Source organism: Python bivittatus, unplaced genomic scaffold (assembly GCF_059951505.1).
Source record: "Python bivittatus isolate LINGU-HERP-01145 unplaced genomic scaffold, Pbiv_v1 ctg000210_np1212, whole genome shotgun sequence".
In the NCBI taxonomy this organism is placed as follows: domain Eukaryota; kingdom Metazoa; phylum Chordata; class Lepidosauria; order Squamata; family Pythonidae; genus Python; species Python bivittatus.
This window is the reverse complement of record NW_028277053.1, coordinates 6,324,221-6,346,104: the sequence shown is the minus strand read 5'-3', so window position 1 is coordinate 6,346,104 and position 21,884 is coordinate 6,324,221. Positions and strand designations below refer to the sequence as shown.

The 21,884-nt window shown below is 44.9% G+C and overlaps 2 protein-coding genes across 2 annotated transcripts; one reads left to right on the top strand and one right to left on the bottom strand.

The window, feature by feature from the left end:
- The first annotated feature begins 9,961 nt into the window (after nucleotides 1–9,961).
- HYPK (huntingtin interacting protein K) lies at nucleotides 9,962–12,498 on the top strand. The gene is made up of 4 exons (XM_088139325.1): nucleotides 9,962–10,201; nucleotides 11,436–11,491; nucleotides 12,089–12,140; nucleotides 12,273–12,498. Exons 1-4 carry the CDS (start codon nucleotides 10,016–10,018, stop codon nucleotides 12,366–12,368), a joined length of 390 nt encoding a protein of 129 aa, XP_087995451.1. The 5' UTR covers nucleotides 9,962–10,015; the 3' UTR covers nucleotides 12,369–12,498.
- A 1,015-nt stretch (nucleotides 12,499–13,513) lies between these two features.
- On the bottom strand, nucleotides 13,514–21,468 carry MFAP1 (microfibril associated protein 1). Its single transcript, XM_088139324.1, has 9 exons — nucleotides 20,923–21,468; nucleotides 20,596–20,815; nucleotides 20,368–20,497; nucleotides 19,818–20,009; nucleotides 19,468–19,572; nucleotides 19,222–19,382; nucleotides 14,641–14,800; nucleotides 14,330–14,419; nucleotides 13,514–14,174 (listed from the first exon to the last, which is right to left on the bottom strand). The coding sequence occupies exons 1-9, from the start codon at nucleotides 21,002–21,004 to the stop codon at nucleotides 13,992–13,994; spliced, it is 1,323 nt and encodes a 440-aa protein (XP_087995450.1). The 5' UTR covers nucleotides 21,005–21,468; the 3' UTR covers nucleotides 13,514–13,991.
- Nucleotides 21,469–21,884: the final 416 nt, after the last annotated feature.

Genomic DNA, 21,884 nt, shown 5'->3' with positions numbered 1-21,884 from the left:
GCAATTGGTGGAAGATTATTTTCTTTTACTAAGGAAAAGAAAAAGACCTGGTACCAGTCTTAGCTGCACCATTGTCACATTCAGCATGTCAATGCACATGCACATTGCTGACAGGAAGACATGGTGCTGGGCAGTTTGGTGAAAGAATTGAACTGAATGCAAAGAAATGCTACCGTCCAAGAAAAAGTGATGTAATTAGCCTCAGATCCCTCCTGTATAGTTAAGGCAGCCAGGAAGGTGACTTGTAGTTGGGTCCATGCTGTGGTGGCCTCTTTGAGAGTGGGGGTGGTGCACCCCTTCTTTAGAAGTCATCTCTGGACCCAATATCTTAAATACAGTTGTGTGACAAAGTACACCCTCTTTGAGTTCTATGGTTTCATTATCAGGACATAATAAACATCTGGTCCTTAGCTCTCAAAAGTAGGTAAATAAAACCTCAGATGAACAACAACACATGACATTATACCATGTCATCATTTATTTTACAAACAGAAAGCCATGTGTGAAAAACTAAGTATACCCTTACTGCTTCCATAGGTATGAAGAGGCTAAGTAGCAGCCAGGTGCTGCTAATCAAATGCCCTTGATCAATTGATCATCAGCAAGTGTGACTACCTCTATAAAAGCTGAAGTTTTAGGAGTTTGCTGGTCTTGAGCATTGAGGTGTGTGTGAACACAATGCCAAAGAGTAAAGACATCAGCAATGATTTTAGAGAAGCAACTATTGCTGGGAAGGGTTATAAGGCCATTTCCAAACAATTGAAAGTTCATCATTCTACAGTGAGGAAGATTATTCACAAGTGGAAAACATTCAAGACAGTTGCCAATCTTCCCAGAAGTGGACATCCCAGCAAATTCATCCCAAGGTCAGACCATGCAATGCTCAGAGAAATTGCAAAAAATCCAAGAGTTACATCTCAGACTCTACAGGCCTCAGCGTGTTAAATGTTAAAGTTCATGACACTACAATTAGTAAAAGACTGAACAAGTATGGTTTGTTTGGAAGGGTTGCCAGGAGAAAGCCTCTTCTCTCTAAAAAGAACATGGCAGCATGGCTTAGGTTTGCAAAGTTGCATCTGAACAAATCACAGGACTTATGGAACACTGTCCTTTGGACAGACAAGACCAAAGTGGAGATGTCTGGCCATAATGCACAGTGCCACGTTTGGCAAAAACCAAACACAGCATATCAGCACAAACATCTCATACTGACTGTCAATCACGTTGGTGGAGGGGTGATGATTTTGGCTTGTTTTGCAGCCACAGGACCTGGGCACCTTGCAGTCACCGAGTCGACCACGAACTCCTCTGTATACCAAAGTATTCTAGAGTCAAATGTGAGGCTACCTGTCCGACAGCTAAAGCTTGGCCCACACTGGGTCATGCAATAGGCCATGATCCCAAGCACACCAGCAAATCTACAACAGAATGGCTGAAAAAAGAATCAAGGTGTTGCAATGGCCCAGTCAAAGTCCAGACCTCAACCTGATTGAAATGCTGTGGCGGGACCTCAAGAGAGCTGTGCATAAACATGCCCACAAACGTCAATGAACTGAGGTAATGTTGTAAAGAAGAGCGGGCCAAAATTCCTCCGCAACGATGTGAGAGACTGATAAAGTAATACAGAAAACAATTACTTCAAGTTATTGCTGCTAAAGGTGGTTCTACAAGATATTGGATCATAAGGTATACTTAGTTTTTCACACATGGCTTCTTCATTTTGGCTTTCTTTTTGTAAAATAAATGATGACATGGTATAATATGTCATGTGTTGTTGTTCATCTGAGGTTGTATTTACCTACTTTTGAGAACTGCTAAGGACCAGATGATTTTTATTATGTCCTGATATGTAAAACCATAGAACTCAAAGAAGGTGTATTTTCTTTTTCACACGACTGTAACTATCATACTGTTTCCAACTTTTCTTTTTTAGAGAAAGTTTACTTTAGTTTATTATTATTGATTAGCCATTAGGCCATATCAAGATACAGAGTATAAAACATATAGAACATAAGACATTATTAAGACCATATATTAAAAATAAGATAAGAGAGACAAATTAAAATTAAAAAGAAAAAAGATGGAAATCATATTTCTGTATCACCCCTACAGTTTACTCCAATCAGACCCACATATGCAGATCTCTACTGTTTTATTCAAAGAAAGGGCCATATTATATGTAATTTTTGAATTCTGACTACACATTAAATATGTTCTTTTAATATAAGGATCTCAATAGATCATTTGTCTAATGTGTGGTCCAAGATACTGATCCCTCTTTTTTATACAGTTGACATTCAAATAATATACAGTTACGAACTTAATCCGTTCCGTGACTCTGGTTGCAACTCGAGTTGGTCGCAACTCGAGGTAAATTTTCCCATAAGGTTCAATGTAAATACGGTTAATCCGTTTCGCCCTCCGAATTTGGTCGCACCATGAGGCAAATTTCCCCATAAGGTTCAATGTAAATACGGCTAATCCACCCTCCGAATTTGGTCGCACCACGAGGCAAATTTCCCCCATAAGGTTCAATGTAAATACATATGGTTAAACAGTTCTGAAACATATGCATTTTATTTTTAAACCACAAAAACATGAAAAGAGTCGAGATGGTCGACTTCGCCATCTTGTACTCCAAGGCCAGATCAGTCACACGAATACCGCGATCGTGCTTTTCTATAATGTCCTTAAGTTCGATCGTCACTTTTTTCTTCAAAGCCTTATTCTTGCCAAGCCTGCTCTGCATTTTCTTTGGAGCCATGCTGACAAGCACACCAAACACCTTCCAAACGCCACAAAACACACCACAAGCCTCACCGAACGTCTCCTTGCTACCGTGATCTCGCCCACAGGAAGCCATGACCGCGTGGCAGCAGGGAAAATGGCCGCGGATCCGGTTCGTAACTTGAGGCAGAGTTCGCAAGTCAAGGTAAATTTTTGGGGCCGGAGCTGGTCGTATCTCGAAAAATTCGTAAGGAGGGGCGTTCGTAACTCGAGGTACCACTGTATGTGTTATATCTTCTATTTCTGGAGCTCCACAAATAGAAGTACGTTCATTATAAGGGATTTGATTAAATCTTCCATATTTAACCATTGTGTCCAACTGCTCAAATCTTGCTCAAGTAAATACCACCCTAAGATATTTGGGCATTTCTGTGTTTAAATTCTTGGCAATTTGGAAGGTACGTTTATAACGGCTCATCCATTTCAGTGAGCCAACCTTACTAAAGGTGGCTATATCTTTCTGTGCTTCTATATCCAAGATCCTTTGTGCGGCAATCTTTTTAGCTTGTTCTCCGGAAACAATTGGACATGAGACAGGGAGACCACAGCTCCTAATGTAATTTGTCAGTTGTACTATCCAAGAAGTCTGTAATTGAGATTTTGTCTAACAAACACAATTTTGGGAATCTCTCAGTTTCCATAGCATTGATTTTGCACCAATAATTATAAGCCCTGATTTTAGACAAAGAACAAATTGTATGGATTCCCAGTTCAGCTCTAACTGCAGCAGCTGAAGTTCTTTTATCCACACCCAGGATACTTCTCAGATGTTGTGATTGCATTTGTTCTAATAATGTGTTTTAAGCCCCAAACCTCAGCACCATATAAAAGCATAGGAGTAAACTTGACCTTGTATACTGTGATAGTTGGGGCTAAGGAGTCTGCATAGCTATGATTTATTAAGTTGAACAGTAAGTTCATACATGCCCTTGCTCTAAGTGAGCTCCTTTGCTAATGAGGAAGCCAAGATCTGGTCTCAGGGAAGACTACCCCTAGGTAAGGGAAGGTATTAACTTGCTCTATTGTCTCACCATCTAATAGCCATCTATGGTTATGATGTCATTTTCCAAAGACCATAATTTTTTACTTTGATTTATTAATTATTAGAGAATTATTATGACAGTGTCAGGTTCAGCCCAAGAAACTCAGCAGGACAATTCAGGAACAGTTCAGTTACTTTATTAGCTTACACCTACTAGACAGAATCTCGCCAGACTAACCCTAACCCCCAACGACAGCAACTAAACACTCTGAATTCCTTAGAGTGGTGCCAGTCTCCTTCTCTTCACTTTCACATGCTGCAGCTGAGGGCTAAGGAAATGCTTGGGATTCCTCTCCCCCTCCCTATGACCTTGTACCTCTGTGCCACAATCCTCCTCGCTCATACCTTCCATCACAGACAGTAGGATCCAAGTCTTCTTAACAACCTATGCAACCCAACTTATGAATATGATAGTAAAATCATTTCGTCAGCGTATAGCCAGGTGTTACAATATGCGTTTAACACCCTGGGCATATGTACTTCAGTGCCCTTCATTAGTCCTGGTAAGTCGTTAATATATAGGCTAAATAACAATGGTGCAAGTATGCATCCTTGTCTTACCCCTTTACAAGTATCAATCCTTCTTGTCATGGCTCTATTAATCCCACACTGCACTCTCAGACTAGTGCTTGTATAAAGGGCTTTGATCAATGACAGCAGTCTGGGTTCCATTTTGAGGACAATTTCCTCCATAATATTTCTCTATTTACTGTGTCAAATGCTGCACTTAGATCTATAAAGGCAGCAAATAGTTGTTTCCCCTTACTGATATATTTTGATGGTTGTCTTTGAACTAGATGGTTCAAGACAAAGCAGTTAGCAATAGTAGATCGTCTCTGTCTAAAGCTGGCTTGTTCTTCCGTAAGAATACACTTTTCATCTACCCAACTCTCAACTCTACTCAAAAGGAACCTAGCATATATTTTAGCCACAATATCTGTTAGGCTAATGGGCCTGTAATTGCTAGGGTCATTTTTATTCCCTTTTTTGTATATAGGAACTACTATTGCCAACTTCCACCCAGCTGGAATATGGCAGGTATCATTTATGTGTGTAAATAAACCTGCCAATAGATGGCCCCACCAGTCAGGATATTTTTTGAATAGTTCAGCTGGTAGAAAGTCCTCCCCGGGGACTTTATTGCTCTTCAAGCCTTGTATGATAGATTTGGTCTCATTTTCTAATACTGGTGGCCAAAGAGGTGATAAATTACCACTTGGAAACTGTTTCTCAACAGGTTCTGATAGAGCAAACAGGTCATGATAGTAGTTTTCCCATTCCTCGGCAGAGATTGGAATATTGAATGCAAATCTCTGTTCTTTCAGGATTCTGGCTACAGAGTGCCAAAATATAGCCGAGTTATGACTTTTTGCTGACAGCTCAGGTCCAGACCAAATTGAGGCAGCATAGCTTTTTTTCTTTGATTTAACAAGTTTCTTATAGTCCCTTCTTACGGACAGCATCTTAGCTTGTATATGTACAGAGAGATGCCTTTGTGCAAGTCTCATAGCTGCCTTTTTCTTTTTCATTAAATGGCATTCATTGTCAGACCAAGGAGATCTATCTATAGGGAAACTTTTGGAGGAGAGTTTAGTTATTAGGTGTTTCTTTAACATATGGCACAAATTGGTGAATGCACTGGAGACTGACTGCCAGTCAGCTGTGGGTGACTGGATTATTAAAGCCCAACTGACAGCATTCTCTGATTTGAGGCTATTCAATATTGTCTTGGTATCTACTTTGGACCATATTAACCTCACCTGAGTTAATAGTAACCCACCTATCAGCGATGTTATATGATCTTAAATCTGAACGAGATTTTCACACTCACTGGCTGATGATCACTTTCTCCTCTTGGATAGACAGTGACCTCTGAAAAGAGGCCAGCTTTACCATGAACCATATCGCGCCAGGCCTTCCTGTCCTTCACTGCCTCCCTGAGTTGGCTCAGTTTCATGCTCATTGCTTCAGTGATGCTATCTAACCATCTTATCCTCTGCCATCCTCTTCTCCTTTTGCCTTCAATCTTTCCCAGCATCAGGGTCTTTTCCAAAGAGTCCTCTCTTCGCATTAGGTGACCAAAGTATCTGAGCTTGAGCTTCATTATCAATCCTTCCAATGAGCAATCAGGGTTGATTTCCTTTAAGATTGACTGGTTTGACCTCCTAGCAGTCCAGGGGACTCTTAAGAGTCTTCTCCAGCACCACAGTTCAAAGGCATCAATTCTTCGGTGCTCAGCCTTCTTTATGGTCCAGCTCTCACAGCCATGCATTACTACTGGAAAAAACCATAGCTTTGACTATGCGGATCTTTGTCGGCAAGGTGACGTCTCTGCTTTTTAATATGCTATCTAGGTTTGCCATAGCTTTCCTCCCAAGGAGCAAGTGTCTTTTAATTTAATAAAGGTGTATGGATATACATAATTATTATCCTTACCTCCCAAAATTTGATGATTACATTTAAAAATCAATGATACCAAGTATGAACCAGCAGTATTACTTTTGTTATCTCTTGAAAACCACTGTGGGTGATTATCAAAAAATTCATTTGGAAATCCACTAAATCAAGCAAAATCATGAAGAGATTGGCCTAATTTGGCATTAAAGTCACCACGTAATATGATTATGGCTTGAGTATGCAATGTAATTATTTCTTCCAATATCATTTCTAAACATATCCAGTAATTAGAGTTAAAATAAGATGTATTTGGGGGAATATAAACATTTACCAGTATAAGCTCAAAATCTTTGTATCTGAATTGCACGGCCAGTATATGAGGGAGTTTACCCCCATTATATAATTTCTCACCCTGCCATTGCAATTCTACCTTAATAAGAATGCATAAGCCTCCAGAGGCTCCCCATTTATTCTTTAATTTTTGGGCAGGAGTATACCAGCATTGAAAACCAGGGAATTGTACTGGTACATCGTCTCCTGCTAACCAGGTTTCTTGTAAGGCTATTATCTCAAATCCAGAAAGGAATCTCACCAAATCACTGTCAACAGACTCTTTCCAGCCAGCTATATTCCAGGTTACAATTTGTATAAATCTGAAACAAAATGTTCTGGGATTGTTGATCTCATAGGAGTCATTATTCAACAAACTCTGGTCTGGTAATGAGGACTCTGTATCTGTGAGCCCAGTAGCTACTGCTAATGACACGTCAGGCCATCCTTCTCATTTTCTAATTGCTGTTTCTGAGGACAAGTAAGGTCAGATTGAGAGCTGATAGCAGAGAGCTGCCCTAAATCAGGCCTCCTATGGGTAATATTGGCTTGCAATAGTGAGTGGCAAGGTATGGATGGAATATCTCCTTGAGAAGTAAGATCAGAGTTGTGGACAATGCTGGGGTCAGCTGGTGGAAGGATTTCTGGAGATTGCTCAGACTGATACTCAGGAGCCAGCAATATTAGGTAATCACCTACAGACTTATCTTCCAAATAGTTATGTGAAAATTGTGCTACACTGACCCGTTGGATGTCCTTTTCTTTTGTATAGTTTTGCTTTGGACTGGCGCACCTTTTTTTATTTGTTGGGGATTTTGTGTTCTCAGAGGCTAGACTTAACATTTCCATGGAGGAGCAACTAGAAGGAAGTAAGGTGTTAAGAGTCTCAGTTGCAGCAGTGGCTGACTGCAGCATAGATTTATCTGTTTCAAGCTTGCTTAAGATCAGTTGTTGTTCCTCTGGGAGGAGAGTGGCACACAGTTGAGTTAAATCTTCCTAAAAATCATCTAAAACCTGTGTCTTTCCTTTAATTAGACCTGGGGTATCTCTTTCTTTGCGTTTTTCCTGTTCTGACCTTGGCAATAAAGGAGTTCTCCATTTTACAGATAGTGGATGGTTGTGATTAGAGCTTGTACCATCCTCCCTCACTGGCTTGGCTTTCCTTCCAGAATTTAGCAAAGGCTGGATACAGCTGTTGTAAAAAACATGTATTGGCAGAATATAGAACCTCCTTAAACAGTTCTTAAGTTTGAAAAGCATTGATGGAAGAGTAACCTGCCTAAAAGTTAACATTATCCTTTTAAATCCATGCCTGCTAGGAAGCCAGATTTCTGTAAGTTCATTAGAGTATACTCTACATTGAAGAAGTTGAGAAAGGGAGTTTAATATTACCCATCTATTATGCCACTTGCCCTTATTCAAAGGCGTATCAGCAACTTGAAGCAAGATCCTGTGTCTCTGCAAGATTAGTTTCTCCCCAATATCTTCTTTAACTGGAAATCTTTGTACAGACTGTACTGTCCGTGGGTTAGAATAAGTTTTGGAATGTATGGGTTGCTATTCGTTTCCTTAACTGATTTGGCAATATGCTTTTGTATCAAAGTCTTTAATTCATCTATTTTTTTGTGAGCATCCGCCTCATTTTCTGAGTAAGGGCAATCATCCACTTCCCAGTCCAAAGAGGGTAAGAATTGTTAATGGTGGTTACAAGGGGAGAAGGTAAAGGAGACTTACATGCTGTATCCTTAAGCTGGAATAGATCCTTTATCTTTGGTTGCCTAAGTCATTGTAGCCTTGACTTGTTTGGGGTTTCCTCTTGGCTGGGTCTCCTGTTTGTGCCTCCTTTTAATCTTTCTTTTCAAATTCTTTTTTGATTCTGCTTTATAATTTTGCATCCTTGATTACTGTTTGAAGTTAGGATAGCAAACTAATTGCTAAAATGGCTTGAATAAAACTAAATAAAAGCCCTAAAATGAGTAAAAGTTCAAGAGCTCTTTACAGAGCTGCCACGAAGTTGAGAAGATGGTTGGACTGCAGTTGAAAGGGTGCTCCTTAAAACCCCTAAGAGGTGCCACAGGGCTCAACTCTCTTTCCCCTCCCTCATATATTCAACATCTATATGAAACCACTGGGTGAGGTCATTCCCTGGTTTGAGGTTCAGAATCATTAGTTCATCTTTTGACCGCAGGTGGCCAAGTGAGGCTGTCAAGGTTCAGTCCCAATAGTTGGAGGCTGTGCGGGTCTGGATGGGAGGAATCATCCTACCAAGACCGAGTGGCTGTGGGTGTTAAGGCCACCTAGATCTGGGGATATTCCATCTTTAACCTTAGTTGGGGTAGGAAGTGGTAGCTGCGGCCAGGAAGGCCTTTGCACAGCTTCATCTGGTGCGCCAAGTGCAGCCTTTTCCCTGATATCCATACAGCTCCCACCCTGATGATATTCCAGAGGGCCTTACAGATCTAGCTTTCCTCCCAGGCCTTGGGCTGGCCTCTTCTGAATGTATGACATGTTTGTCTTGTTGTCTGAATTTGCCATCATATTATATGCTTTTTTATTGTATATTTGTTGTTCTTTTTTATGCCGTGAGCCACCCAGAGTCGATTGAGTCAGGTGGTACCTAAGTCAAATAAATAAAAATACAATACAGCCCAAGGCATCTCACAAACAGTTTTGAATAATTTTCCTCAATAAATAAATCAAGTGAAAACCTGATGAAAATAAAAACTCAGATGAGCAAAATAAATAAAACTGTGGAAAGCAGAAGAAACTCTCCCGTGCCAGGAAGACAGCAAAATCTATGTCTTACCAGCTCCATTGCACAAGTTAACCTTGTTTTGGTTAGCGTGTTACGCAAACCCCTAATATTTGCTTAGTTTACAGTTTGGAGGATTGTGTAGGGGAGGTAATTCGGTGACGAAGCGAAGCGCGCTGTGCGGAAAATGGACTGAGGGGTTCCACAGAAGGGGCCGCCGGAAGGGGCCGCTGTCGGCCCTCCTCGCATCGTAAAGCTGCGGCAACAGAACCCGGCGCGTCTGCCCGCGCTGCCCTCTCCCTCGACCTCCGTGCGAGCGGGGGAGGGCTCGGGGCCCTCTTATCTGACCGCCGCCCCTTCGCCTTCAGCAGCCGCTGTGCGCCCGGGCCCAATCCCGCCGCGATCCGCGAAGCACCGCCCTGCCCTGGAGCCGCGCGAAGCTCCGCGGCCTGTCCCGCCGCCCCCCCGAATTGGCCACACTCGCGCTTCCCCCCGCCCCGGGGCTTCTCCTCACGCCGCCACGGGCTCGGCCGGCGGAGGGGACGGACAGGCCGGGGGGTGGCTCGGCCGGCCCCGGGCCTCCCAGTCTGGCCGACGCCCGGGCCAGCGGGCCCTCTCGCGCTGCCCGGAAGTGGTTGCTGCTTCCGCCGGAAGCGAGGCCGGCTTCCCCAGCTCCCGGAAGTGCGTCATTCCGAGGACCGCGAGCGATGGCGGCCGAGGGGGACGTCGAGCTGGAGTTGGAGGCCGAGCCCAACGGCTCGGCGGTCGGGGGGGACGGCGCCGGCGGCCGTCCGGCCGAAAAGCCGCGGAAGCACGACAGCGGCGCGGCTGACCTCGAGCGCGTCACCGACTACGCGGAGGAGAAGGAGATCCAGAGCTCCAACCTGGAAACGGTGCGGCGCCCCCTCTTCCGGGCCCTTCGCCTCGGGGAGCGCGGGGAGGCCGGCCGAGGCGCGGGGGCGGCCCTGGGCGGCGGGAGGAAGGGCCCCGCGCTCCCTCGCTCTCCCTGCCCACGGCCAAGGCCGCCTGAAATGACCTGCTGGGACCCCCCGGGCGAAAGTTGCTCAGCGCGTGCGCGGAAACTGCGTTCGTGCCGGGCGCGGCTGTGCACGTGTTAATCCCGCCTTTTGTCTTGGAACGGCCCAGCCACGCTCTCCTTCCCACCCAACGGCTCGCGCTACTAACAAATGCTTTTTTCCTGGATTGCGTTCTTGCGGAAGATGAGTTTCCCCCAAATTAATTTCCAGTTTTTCCGTTATCTCCATTTGCTAGAAGGTAACTATGTCACTGTTTTTATGAGCGCCCACAGCAATGTAGATGACACCAGTTCATGCTTCCTGACGTACAATTTATCCCATAATTAAGCCTAAACCTTCACTTCTCTGTATCTACGCCCGTCCTCTTAGTTTCAGGTACACGACCTATGTATTTTTAATAGACTTAATTCATGATCTTTGCCATTTACTCCTCTTTAATTTATAATTATTTAGAAATTTATTATTATTTATTTAGACAAACCTGGTTTTTTTTCTAAATAAGTAAATTCCAAGTCACAATCTGTCATAGTTATCACCTAATCTGCAACCTTCTGTCTTACTAAAAGCAGGAAATATTTTAGCCAACTTAAATCCTTACAGCACATATTTTAGACTCCTGCTGCCAAGTAAGGACAAGTTTTAGGTGTTATGCTGTTGCCTCAGGGATCTTTGTCTGGAATTTGGGGTTTTACTACCTTGACAAATCTGACTTTTCTGATTCATCTGAGAAATCAGATTGATTTTTTGAGTTCCCTCCTGTAAAGCTTTGCCTAGGGAGTACACCACTTATACAAGAATCCTGCAGAATAAAATGACCTTGCTTTATTTCCTGACTGATTTACTGGTGAAAACAGCTGGAACTTCTACTGCACATGGAGATTTACATAATGCCACACTTCTGCAGTTTCAAGTAGCTCCACAATGAAGAGCTGCTGAAAAGCAACCGGAAATGCTCGAAGCCGTTTTAAAAGCTTTTCATGAGGTGAAACTTTCTGAAGCCCCAACCCTACAATGCCTGCTGCATAAGCTGTTTTTATATATACATTTTTTTCCAGATTCGTAAGCTTTCCTTTTGCTTTGATTTTCCTAGGCCATGTCAGTGATAGGAGACCGAAGGTCTAGAGAGCAGAAAGCAAAGCAGGAGCGGTGAGTGCTTCACTGTTCCAATCTCCTGCTCCCAAAGAACAGTCTGGGGCTTATAGGTATAAAACTACATAATTCAACTGATTCTGCTAGGTGGAAATTATGGCTGTGCGCTTGGAGGTGGTAGTGAACAAAATGAAGTGGAATATTGTTTACTAGGCAAGTGCAAAACCTACCATTCCACACCAATCTGCCTGTCCTGGTTGGCATGGTCAAGAAGAATGGCATGCCCTGCAGTTCTTTGGGATGGGATGTTTTCTGTATCCCTACTTTACTAAATTATCGTACAGCTTCCCTTTTAGAAAAGTTTGCTTATTTAAAATTCATTAGAAATGAACTTGGCATTAAATACTGATTTGCTCTTGTGGTTTGAGGCTTATTTGCCATAGCTGAAATAAATTCCATCCATTTTGATGTCTGATACCAGCTTACTATTTTTCGCTGTTGGAAAACCCATCCTGGGCTTTTTAGGGTTCTATTCTATAGGCAGTATTATTTCTGTTATGTTCCATCTGGCATACTTTTAAGAGAAAGAGTGGACATAAGAACTGTACTGTTGTCAGGATGAATATAATCCTGAACCATCTCTCCTTGTTTTAGAGAAAAAGAACTGGCAAAAGTCACCATCAAGAAGGAGGATCTGGAATTGATTGTAAGTCTAGCACCAAGGTAACAAGTTGGCTTGATTTTAATAGAGAGGTATTTGATGTCACAGAAAGGTTTGCCTGGATACTTCCAACTTGCATTGGCCAAGAGTTACCTTCTCATTTCTTTTTCTTTATAGATGAATGAGATGGAGATATCTAGGGCGGCAGCAGAACGCAGCTTACGAGAACACATGGGCAATGTAGTGGATGCGCTAATCACCCTTACCAATTGAGAACTCTGTGCTGGGTATACTTCTGTGGAGAAAATGAAAAATATGCCTCTTGAGGGCCTTTTTTACACAGACTGTGCACTGCATGTCACATTTTGAAGTTATTAAAATAAAGGTCACTTTTCAACTTGTTTATATTGATCCTGATCAATCAGTGATCTTCCCCCAACTGACTGAAAAATGTTATATGTTTAAATGGACCCTCCTCTTCATGAATTTTCTTGAAATCTGCATTTTCCACATGTGCAATTTTTAATTATAGAAATGCATTAAAGAAAGCCAGAACAAGGCTGCCAAATTCTTGCAACTGCTCTTTTCAAGGTAAATAGGAACATCTGGAGATGGGAAAAATAAACTTTATTCCCAACTTCTGATTGTCACCTGCACCCTTTCCAGTGGTGATTTATAAAACTCAGTGGAGCCAGACCACCTCTAAGACATCACAAACTACTCCCTGTTTCCCTAACTGTAACTATCAAAACAACCCTGGCACTGTAAGATCAACAGGCTCCAAAAGAAAAAATGCAACAATCCGGTGTTCTCTGGAAAGTGAATTTTGCATGCAACTACTTCACGTCAAATTAGCTGTAAGGCTACTATTTTATTTGCATTTTATTATTTGTCTAATGGGGGATGCAGTGGCGCAGGGGCTTAACGACGCTGGAAGTTACTGGCCAGAAATGGTCGACACTTCAGCGGTTCAAGCCCAGCTCCATGCGGCAGAGTAAGCTCCTGTCTCATCCCTAGCTTCTGCCAACCCAGCAGCTCGAAAGCAACCGCGAGTAGATAAATGGGTACTCTCACCCTGGTGGGAGGAAAAATGCTGGCGGTGCCTTGTACGGGAGATGGGACCAGTTGCCGGTAACATGGAAGTTGCATATGTCCGAAAAAGATGCGAAGCAACTGCCTGCCTGCGGCCGCCAGCTGGGCTCCATTCTAGGAAGGAGGGAATGGCAAACCACTTCCGAAAACACCTTGCCATGAAAACTGCAGGGACTCGTCCAGGGAGTCGCTGCAGAATCAGTCACGATTGAGTGCGGATAAAAAAAAAATTGTCTAATCCTGCTACTGTTCTATCAATAAGAGAAAAAGAACCAGGGAGTGGGCTTGTTCTCTGTTAGAGGACAAACTGACTTCACACAGAGCACTAAAATATAATGTTTATATGAAGTTAGTATGGTTCATTCAGTAAACTGTAAAAGCAAATAATGGCTTAGCATGTTTCATGAAAGACAGCTTATTTCAAGCATTTTTCTAATGGCACATCTACTTTTAATGTGTACACAGCAATATAGGATTTCCAACTGAAAGTGTTATGCCTGACAGGATCAGAGCAGCAATTTAAACAAACCCAGGATCAGAGCACTTCGCTCTTAAATTTTGTAGAATGGACTATTTAATAGAGTTTGCTCCCCTCCCCCATGCTATTTAACAGCATTCCTATAAAGAGCAGTAGTCCTTATAGTCAGTCAAAATTAAAAACAGGACTGCAAAGGGTCTAAGGGAGAGCCTGTTAAGCTGAACCAGTGCCAGCTTAATTGATTCAGGGCAGTGTAAATATTTTGTAGGCCCAAGTAACAAAATTGAGCCAGAGCTAAAAGAGGGATCCAGGTGATACTTTCCCACTCAAGTCACTTTCCGTTTCTTAGCAGAAGGTCTCTCAAAGATATCCCGCACGCCAGCTGCCTTCTGCTTGAAGAACTTTGTGTTCTGCGCACTCTCCTGTCCCCAGGCAGAGTCAAAGGAGGTTGTGTCCTGGTCCACCAAGTGTGTATATTTAGTTCGTCCAGAGCGCCCAAAGTTCTTCACCTGGATAGCAAAGAGAGAACAGTGTAGGAAGTTCTGAGCTGAGGCCTCCAATCGCTTACCACCTGACCTCAGTGCTGTGATATTGCTCAGAGAATGCAGGTGGGAACACAAAGCTTACAGTGCCTGCAATCCACAACCAGGCATCTCTCTCATACCTGCATGACTTTAGGTAAGATTGTCTTGTTGAAGTGATCCTCTAGAGTTGGAGCACTGAAGTCCCTTTTGTAGACATCCTCATCTTCATCCTGAAGAAGTAAGAGCACAGCTGAGCACAGGGAGACCTGATAACTACTGGGGGTGGGGGTGGAAGCAGGGAAAAAGATTACAACACTCTGGATTGCAGGGGAGATAAAATAGATGGGGACAATACTATTATACAGGTGATGACATATGGTGTTCCACTCTGCCAAATATGGATCTCGCTGTTTATTTGGTGGTCCTTCAGTTTCAGGGACAAAATGCTCACCATGAAGAAGGCGCCGCGGTGATAATACTTCTGCAGGAACTTGTATTTGCCCTTCACAGCCTTATTGGTAATGACCTTGCCGTTGGCTCGGAGCTCAGCCCGCCGTTCTTCCTCAGTCAAATTTCGTACCCGTTCAATCTCTGCTTTCTCTTTCTCCAACCTACATAGAATAAAAAGCCTGCTTCAGCCACACTCCCTCACTCCAAATGCTTGATAAATCACTTTCAGCAGCTTGCAGAGCCCCCATAGCCATATAAAGCTGCCAAACAGCCATGGGACTTGTCCCAGTATTACAACAGCCTGGTAGGACAGAAGGAAAGGAAGGTTGTCTTGTGAAGATTTTCTTTTAACATCCCAAGAGTCAGATCATATGCAGCTTATTCCGTCTGACCTCTCTCTTGCTATTCCTAGTCCATCACATTGGGTGGGAAGAAGCTGGTTATTCTGAGAAGGCAGAAACCACATCTCTAAAACAATCAATCATGTTATAAAATTGCTCTATCCAAGAAGCAGTCCTTAAAAGAAGCCACCTCTGGATCAGAATTATCTTTTTAATAATCCCCTTCCAGGCAAGATGCTTAGGAGTGATTGCCCTGCGACCTCTGGCATGCTTGACATTTGGTGTAGATTATTTTCAAACTGCCTTGAATGAGGTAGCTCTCTTGGGAGAAAGATCTTCCAATGAATTATCAATTGTCAATTATCTAGGCTTACTGCCAGCAGGGCCTTTATACTTGTTGGATTAAATATTTTACCATCCTTGTTGCTGGAAGTAGGATTTAACAATATTTCCAGTGCAAGAGCAACTGTGCTGTTGTCCTTTCAGAGAAACAGACCAAGTCCGTTGCACACTTTTGCACTGCTTGGCAAGCTGTCTGACATTAAGCTACAGTAGCTCAGAGCAGAAGAACACCCAGAAGCCTGGGACCAGCTGTTCAGCTCCATCATTGTTTATCTATGGGAACCTATGAAAAGGAAGTCATAAATGAAGGGAGAAGTTTATAAAACAGTAATGATGTAGGAATAGATGTTGTGTCATTGTGTGGCCTGTTTAAAGGGTGTGTGAAGGCCATATCTGTGTCTGGCAATTGGAAGACTGATGTTATTGTTTTGCATGACCTACAAAACCTGAGATGAGTTTGTCAGGCATACCTGACAGAATTCTGACTGAAAGAGTATAAGAGGTCCCAATGAGCAAAGTTTCAGAAGTACAGTGTGACCTTGGGCTGGGGAGAACAGACCAGATGTTTGCTGTTCAGTAAATCCCTGACAAATGTATGAAAGTGAGAAAGAAAGTACATTCGCATTTGTTGAGTCAGACCAAGCATGAGATGAAATTGATAGGTTGCCATTATGGAACATTTTCATAGAATTGTACGGTTGGAAGGGACCTTGGAGGTCTTCAAGTCCAACCCCCTGCCCAGCAAATTGAATTTGTGTATGATGCAGTGAGGACGATGAATCCAAAAGTTAATTCATAAAAGATCACAGTGGATGGGAAATAGAGCGAACAAAAGAAGTTGGGCTTAAAAGGTGAAAGCAAGAGGAAGTAGATTAATCTGTGTACCTCCTCTCCTTACTAAAGAGGTGAAAATGGATGGAGAAATTTTAAAATGTGCAAATGATAATAGAAAGATAGGGGGTAGTACATGGATTGTTTGTTGAAAGAAGTGAATGTCTTCTGCTCTGGTATCTGAAAGGGAGAGTTGGGTATATCAGAAGAAAAATAAAAGCTCAGTGCCACAGCACTGGCTACAACAAGGATAGAGTCAGGAGTGAATGGGCGTTGAATGAATTGGACAAGCACCGTGTGTCTAGTTCTGGTTGCCACAATATAAAAGGGATGCTGAGGAACTGGAAAGAGTGCAGAGATGAGCAACAAAGATGGTGAGAGGCTTGGAGGCTAAATTCTAATAAGAGTGCTTTTAGGAACTGGGTATGTTTAGCCTAAAGAAGAGAAGGCTAACAGGAGATACAACAGCATTGTTCCATATTCGAAGACCTAGCTCAGGGAAGAGAATGTGGATAGGGTAGAACAAGAACCAATGGATGGAAGTCTCGCAGAGGGAGATCCAACCTAGAAATAATGGGAATTTCCTAACAGTGAGAACTATTAAGCAGTGGAACAGCTGGCCTCCTGGAACTGGGAGAGCTCCCTCACTGTAGGTTTTCCAGGAAGGAGAGGACAGCCATTTGGCTGGGATGCTCTGAGGATTCCTGCCTTGGGCAGAGGGTTGGGGATGAAAGTCATGAGTGGACTGCAAGGACTGAAGAGTATAGCTTACTCAAAAGGGGGGGGAGGAGAGGCATTGTGGGTGAAGGAAGGGCACACATGCATTCAGATCCAGGAAAATGAGCACTGAGGATCCAGTCAAAAGCATTTGGGCAACACAAGAAAATGACATTTTTACTGCAGAGGTGTGCTATCCATTTCCAAGCCAGGCAGAAAATCTGGATAATGCCTTTCTGGACCACATTACAGAACTTTCAGAGTGAAGTGCCATAGTAACAGTGGGAGACTTCAACTCAGACATTTGCCATCTTAACCAAGACTGCAGGATCACAAAGATTCTTCGGTAGTCTCGCTATCCGTTTAGTTTTGTAGAAGGCTAAAGAAGAGACAAAGAGATTGGCTGGTTGAAGAGGTAAAAGCAATGAGTAGCTTGGGAGGAAGTGACCACGACATTTTGTGAGTTCAAGATGCAACAGAAAGAGAAACTGGAGCATAGCCATACCTATTAGATTTCAGGAGAGCCAATTTCAACAAGTTTAAAGAAGTACTAGGTGAGATTCCATGGACAGAAATCCTTACGACAAAAGGAGCAGAGATGGGTTGGAAACTTCTCAGAAATACAGGTGGTCCTTTGTTTACAACCACTTGTTCAGCGTCCGTTCAAACTTACGACGATGCTAAACAAGTGGTAGTTAAGACCGGTCCTTGGAGTTCCGGCCAACGCAGCATCCCTGCGGTCATGATTGTGATTTCCAATATTCCCTGCCAGCTTCCCACAAGCAGTCAATGGGCAACCCAGCAGGAAGTCAGAAATCACAGTCACATGAGGTCCTTGCTTAACATCTGCACAGTCCTCGCTTAAAGACAGCAACTGCAACTTTTGGAACTGCTGTCGCTGAGCAGCGCAGTCATGTGATGTTGCGCTTTATGACCATGTCACTTAGCAATGGCAACTCCAGTCCTAACTGCCGTCATGAAAGCAGTTTAGGGTGGCAAGAGAAGCTTAAGGCAAAAAAGGACTTTGTTTGGCTATGTTGCTAGGAAAAGGAAGAAAAAGGAAAAGCAAAGTTTATAAGCTGCTTTGGTCTTCTTCCCAAGGAGCACTATATACAAATGCACTTGAGCAAGTACAATTAACACAAGGATTTCAGTAAAGAGACAGTTAGGGAATATCTGGCTATCACGAATGAGTTTAAGTCTACGACTAGACCAATTACATCAGTCTTGAAGATGTCATTTCTCAAGAAGATGTATTGACAAAGGACTAGAAAAGACAAAGAAAAAAGAGGGGCTGCATAACTAGATTAATCAACTAGATGGGAAAAACTCTGGAATAGATTAAACAGCTGCTTGTGAACATTTAGGAAATAATGCATTACTTGGCAAGAGCTAGCAGGGGTCACAAGAATTCATAAAGTCAAACCAGTCAAATCTCGTTTGATCGTGAAAGGTTTAGTTGACCATGGGAATGCAATGGATATAGGGACCCCCAATTTCAGCAAAGGATGTGACTCAGTGTCCTGTGGGATCCTAACTGCAAAAATAACACAATGTGCGTTGCGCTATCTACATTAAAGGTATACAGAGCTGGTGGAACAATGACACCCAACAGGCATGTGCCAACAGCACCAACATCCAGCTGGAAAGATGGAGGGGGGAGGAGAAAACAATTCCAGGCAGCAGGATATGCAGAAGGATCTGGGCATCTTGACAGATCGCAAACTGAACTTGGGCCAACAAGTGCAAAAGAAGAATATGCCATCCTAGACTGCTTCAACAAATTTATAATGAGAAGATGAAGAAGCATCACGTCATTGTTCCTCTCTATTCTGCACTAATCCAACTGCACCAAGAATATTCTGTCCAGTTCTGGGTACATTTTAGGAAGGATATTGACAAGCTAGACAGCAACCAAAAAACTGGAAGGAAAAATTTAAGAGGAGCTGTTGTAGGTACCAAGGATGTTTGGCCTGGAGAAAAAAAAACTGTCTATAAATGTCTGAAAGACTATCATGTAGATGGGGTAGATATGCTCCGTGTTGTTGTTCCAGAAAACAGAAGAATAAAGAATCAGTTTAATTACAAGGAATTGGTTAATAAACTTCCTAATGATAAGAGCTGTTTGGGAACGGAACAAGGTGTCTTGAGGTTAGGCTAATGCTGCTTACAAAGGCTGAATAGCTGTAGTAGTGGAGTCCTGCACCAGGCAGAGGGTTGAAAAGTTTCTTTCAGCCAGGGAACGCCACAGTAAATAGTCTGGCACCAACTATTGCCTTCTTCTCCCCAACTTGTGGGGATGGAAGGCTTTAGCTCTTTACCCAATCAACGCCACATCTGATTATACTTACGCCTCACGCTCCTCACGATCCCGCTTGATCCGCTTCAATTCTCGCACTTTCCAAGCCTCGTACTCTTCCTCATCATTCTCATCATCAGTGTCCAAAGCATCGAGGGCTGCCAAAGAACGCCTGTTCTCCTCCAGCTCCTTCTTGGCTTCTTCTTCTACAATCTGCAGCACATTCAAGAAGAGAAAGTCTCCTAAAGGACCACATTCCTTTGGACTGCCAACCACCCGGATGTGACTTCCCCAATACCTTAAGGGTATACTTGCGCCTCTCTTCAGCCATCCGTTTGGCCTCTTGCTCCAGTTCCTTCTGTTTCAGCGCCTCTGCTTCACGCTCCTGGACTGTGATTCGATCCTTTCTGCAACAATATTCGTGGTAAGTGTCAAATAATATCCAAATTAAAACTTTTCTGGAGGAAAATCTGCTTATTGGAATTCATGCCCATCACTGAAAGAAAAACTCCTTAGAAGCTATCCCAAAGTGGAGCTGTAATGATAAGTCACCCGTATTTTAAAAGAAAAGCTGTGAAATATCTCTCAGGCTCAAAAGATCGGTGCCCATGGCCACTTCCTCCCCTCTCTTTGTTTAACTAATGGAACTTGCTTGCGAATGAAGACAGGTTTAAGACGTGGTTCGGTTTCATCCTCACTATCTGTATACTCCTCGTATTCAGACTCAGTTTCAGACTCCTCTCCAGAACGGCCCTCATCTTCCAGTTCCATCACTTCCAACTCCTCATTCTTGCGTTCCTGAGCACGCTGGCGCATCATATTACGGCGACGCTCAATTTCCTGTTAAGGAAAGATGAAGGGAAAAGGTTATTGTACATCCGTGCCCCCCACCCCATTCCAACCAGTCTCTATCATGTAGCAGTTTACAGCTAGGTTACAGCTACTTGGGTACAGGACGTCTATGTGCCAAATGGTCCAGGTCCAACTCCTGGAATCTCCAGCAAAAGCAGAGGAAAAATAGCCAAGATCCTGGACGCTGCCCAGTGAGGTAACAGTGGGCTGGTGGACATACCGCAGAAATATTTCCCTATGTTTCTAAATACGGGAGGGCTCTTTGCTGCTTCTCTTGCAGAAGCACCTCTAAAATTTGCTCAGTTCAGCCCCAAATGCCGAGCCTGCTTCCTCAGCCCGCACACACCTCGTCGTCTATCTCCTCCTCTTCCTCCTCACTGGTGTCCTCTCGCTCCACGGGCCAGGCTTCTCCCTCCACTTCGGAGTCGCTGTCCCCCATCACTTCCGGCTCCACGATCTTCCGGTGCCTCGCCAGCCTGGAAGACAGAGGCCCTTTTCCTCTACGGGCTTCTCGCGCGGGGCAGGGCCCTGCCCCAGCACCCTGCCACGCCGCCCGGGAGGGCGGCCCACTCACCTCTCCTCCACGTCCTCGGTAACGCGGTTCTGCAGGCGGCGCAGGCGGGGGTCGCTCGCCAGCTCCTCCTCCTGCTCCTCGGGCTCCAGCTCCTGCTCCTTGGCCTTCTTGATGAACTGGAATTCCTCGTCTTCCTCGTCGGAGGACTCCATGGGCGCGTAGTCGGGGCGCTTCCCCGAGACGTAGCGCTTCACCTTCACCTTCTCCATGGAAATCTCCCCTGCAGGCGGCGGAGGAGGCGGCGGCGGCAGCGGTCAGGGCTTCCAGCCGCGCCGAGGACCCCCCTCCGCGGAGCCGAGGACCCCCCCGCCCCCCGGCCCCGCTCACCCTTCTCGTTCCGGACGGGCACGGCCCCCGCCGTGGACTGGATCGGGGGCTGCTTCATGAGGGCGCTGCTGGAGCCCGACATGTTGACGGCGCGAGGCCGGGCCGCGAGCCCGAGAAGCCGCTGCAAGAAGGACGGGCGTCCGTCCGCCGCGCGTAGACCCCGGGCCGACGGATTCCGCTTCCGGGCGCTCCGAACCGCTTCCGCTTCCGCTTCCGGCGAGCCGAGGCCTGGGGGCGGAGCGCCGCCTCGGCGGCCTTCTTCCGGGCAGCCGCGCGCCGAACCTTCAGAGGCGGGTCGCGGCGGCTTCCTGCGCGGGGGGGCGTGAGCTGGGGCGAGGCGGGGTGCCCGTGGGGAGGGCCGGGCGTTGGGCCCCCTTGGCGGAGGTGAGTCGGCCGTTCCCCGCCCTCCCGGAGCAGCCCCCGGAGCGCGCCGGTGCTCCTCGGCCCGGGCCCTGAGTCCGGGCGCCCGGCTCGCGCGCGGCGTAAGTTGCGAACCGCCCCGGCTGGGGAGGGGAACGAAGGCGGCCCCCTCCCCCCGCGGCCGCGCGTGAGGACCCGCGTTGACCGGGCCCGCTCCGCCAGGTGCGCAGGCGCTGGTGCGCTCAGGCAGCTGTGCGACGAAAGAATAGGGAGGGCTTATTCAAGGAGGGTTAAATAACCGGTCTGGAAACCCGTATTTCTAGAGGGAAGAAATTAAACCTGGCTAGGAAGGATGGCAGCGGCACCACGAATGTTTTTCCAAGACTAAATTTTCTATTTCAAATGGTTCCAGTTCCTACTGAGAGTAGGGCACTCGGTGGCTGGCATAGACGAGTAATGGATCATACGTGATTTAGCAAAAGGGCAAAGATTAAATTCAAGAATTTGCAAGATTCAAAAGAGCAAGGTGGCCTAACCCCGCCCTGGCCCCCCAGGTTCAAATTGTACTATCGTGCCACTTGCCTAAGGTGGATTTCGGCATG

Bases quoted from the DNA above. Each gene is read 5' to 3' on its own strand.
- HYPK (XM_088139325.1), top strand. From the start codon at position 10,016: ATGGCGGCCGAGGGGGACGTCGAGCTGGAGTTGGAGGCCGAGCCCAAC. The intron at 10,202-11,435 runs GTGCGGCGCCCC...TGATTTTCCTAG, and splicing joins AGAGCTCCAACCTGGAAACG to GCCATGTCAGTGATAGGAGA. The intron at 11,492-12,088 runs GTGAGTGCTTCA...TCCTTGTTTTAG, and splicing joins CAGAAAGCAAAGCAGGAGCG to AGAAAAAGAACTGGCAAAAG.
- MFAP1 (XM_088139324.1), bottom strand. From the start codon at position 21,004: ATGTCGGGCTCCAGCAGCGCCCTCATGAAGCAGCCCCCGATCCAGTCC. The intron at 19,383-19,467 runs GTATTGGGGAAG...AATGTGCTGCAG, and splicing joins GGCGCAAGTATACCCTTAAG to ATTGTAGAAGAAGAAGCCAA. The intron at 14,801-19,221 runs GTAAGTATAATC...TATTCTATGTAG, and splicing joins GATCGTGAGGAGCGTGAGGC to GTTGGAGAAAGAGAAAGCAG.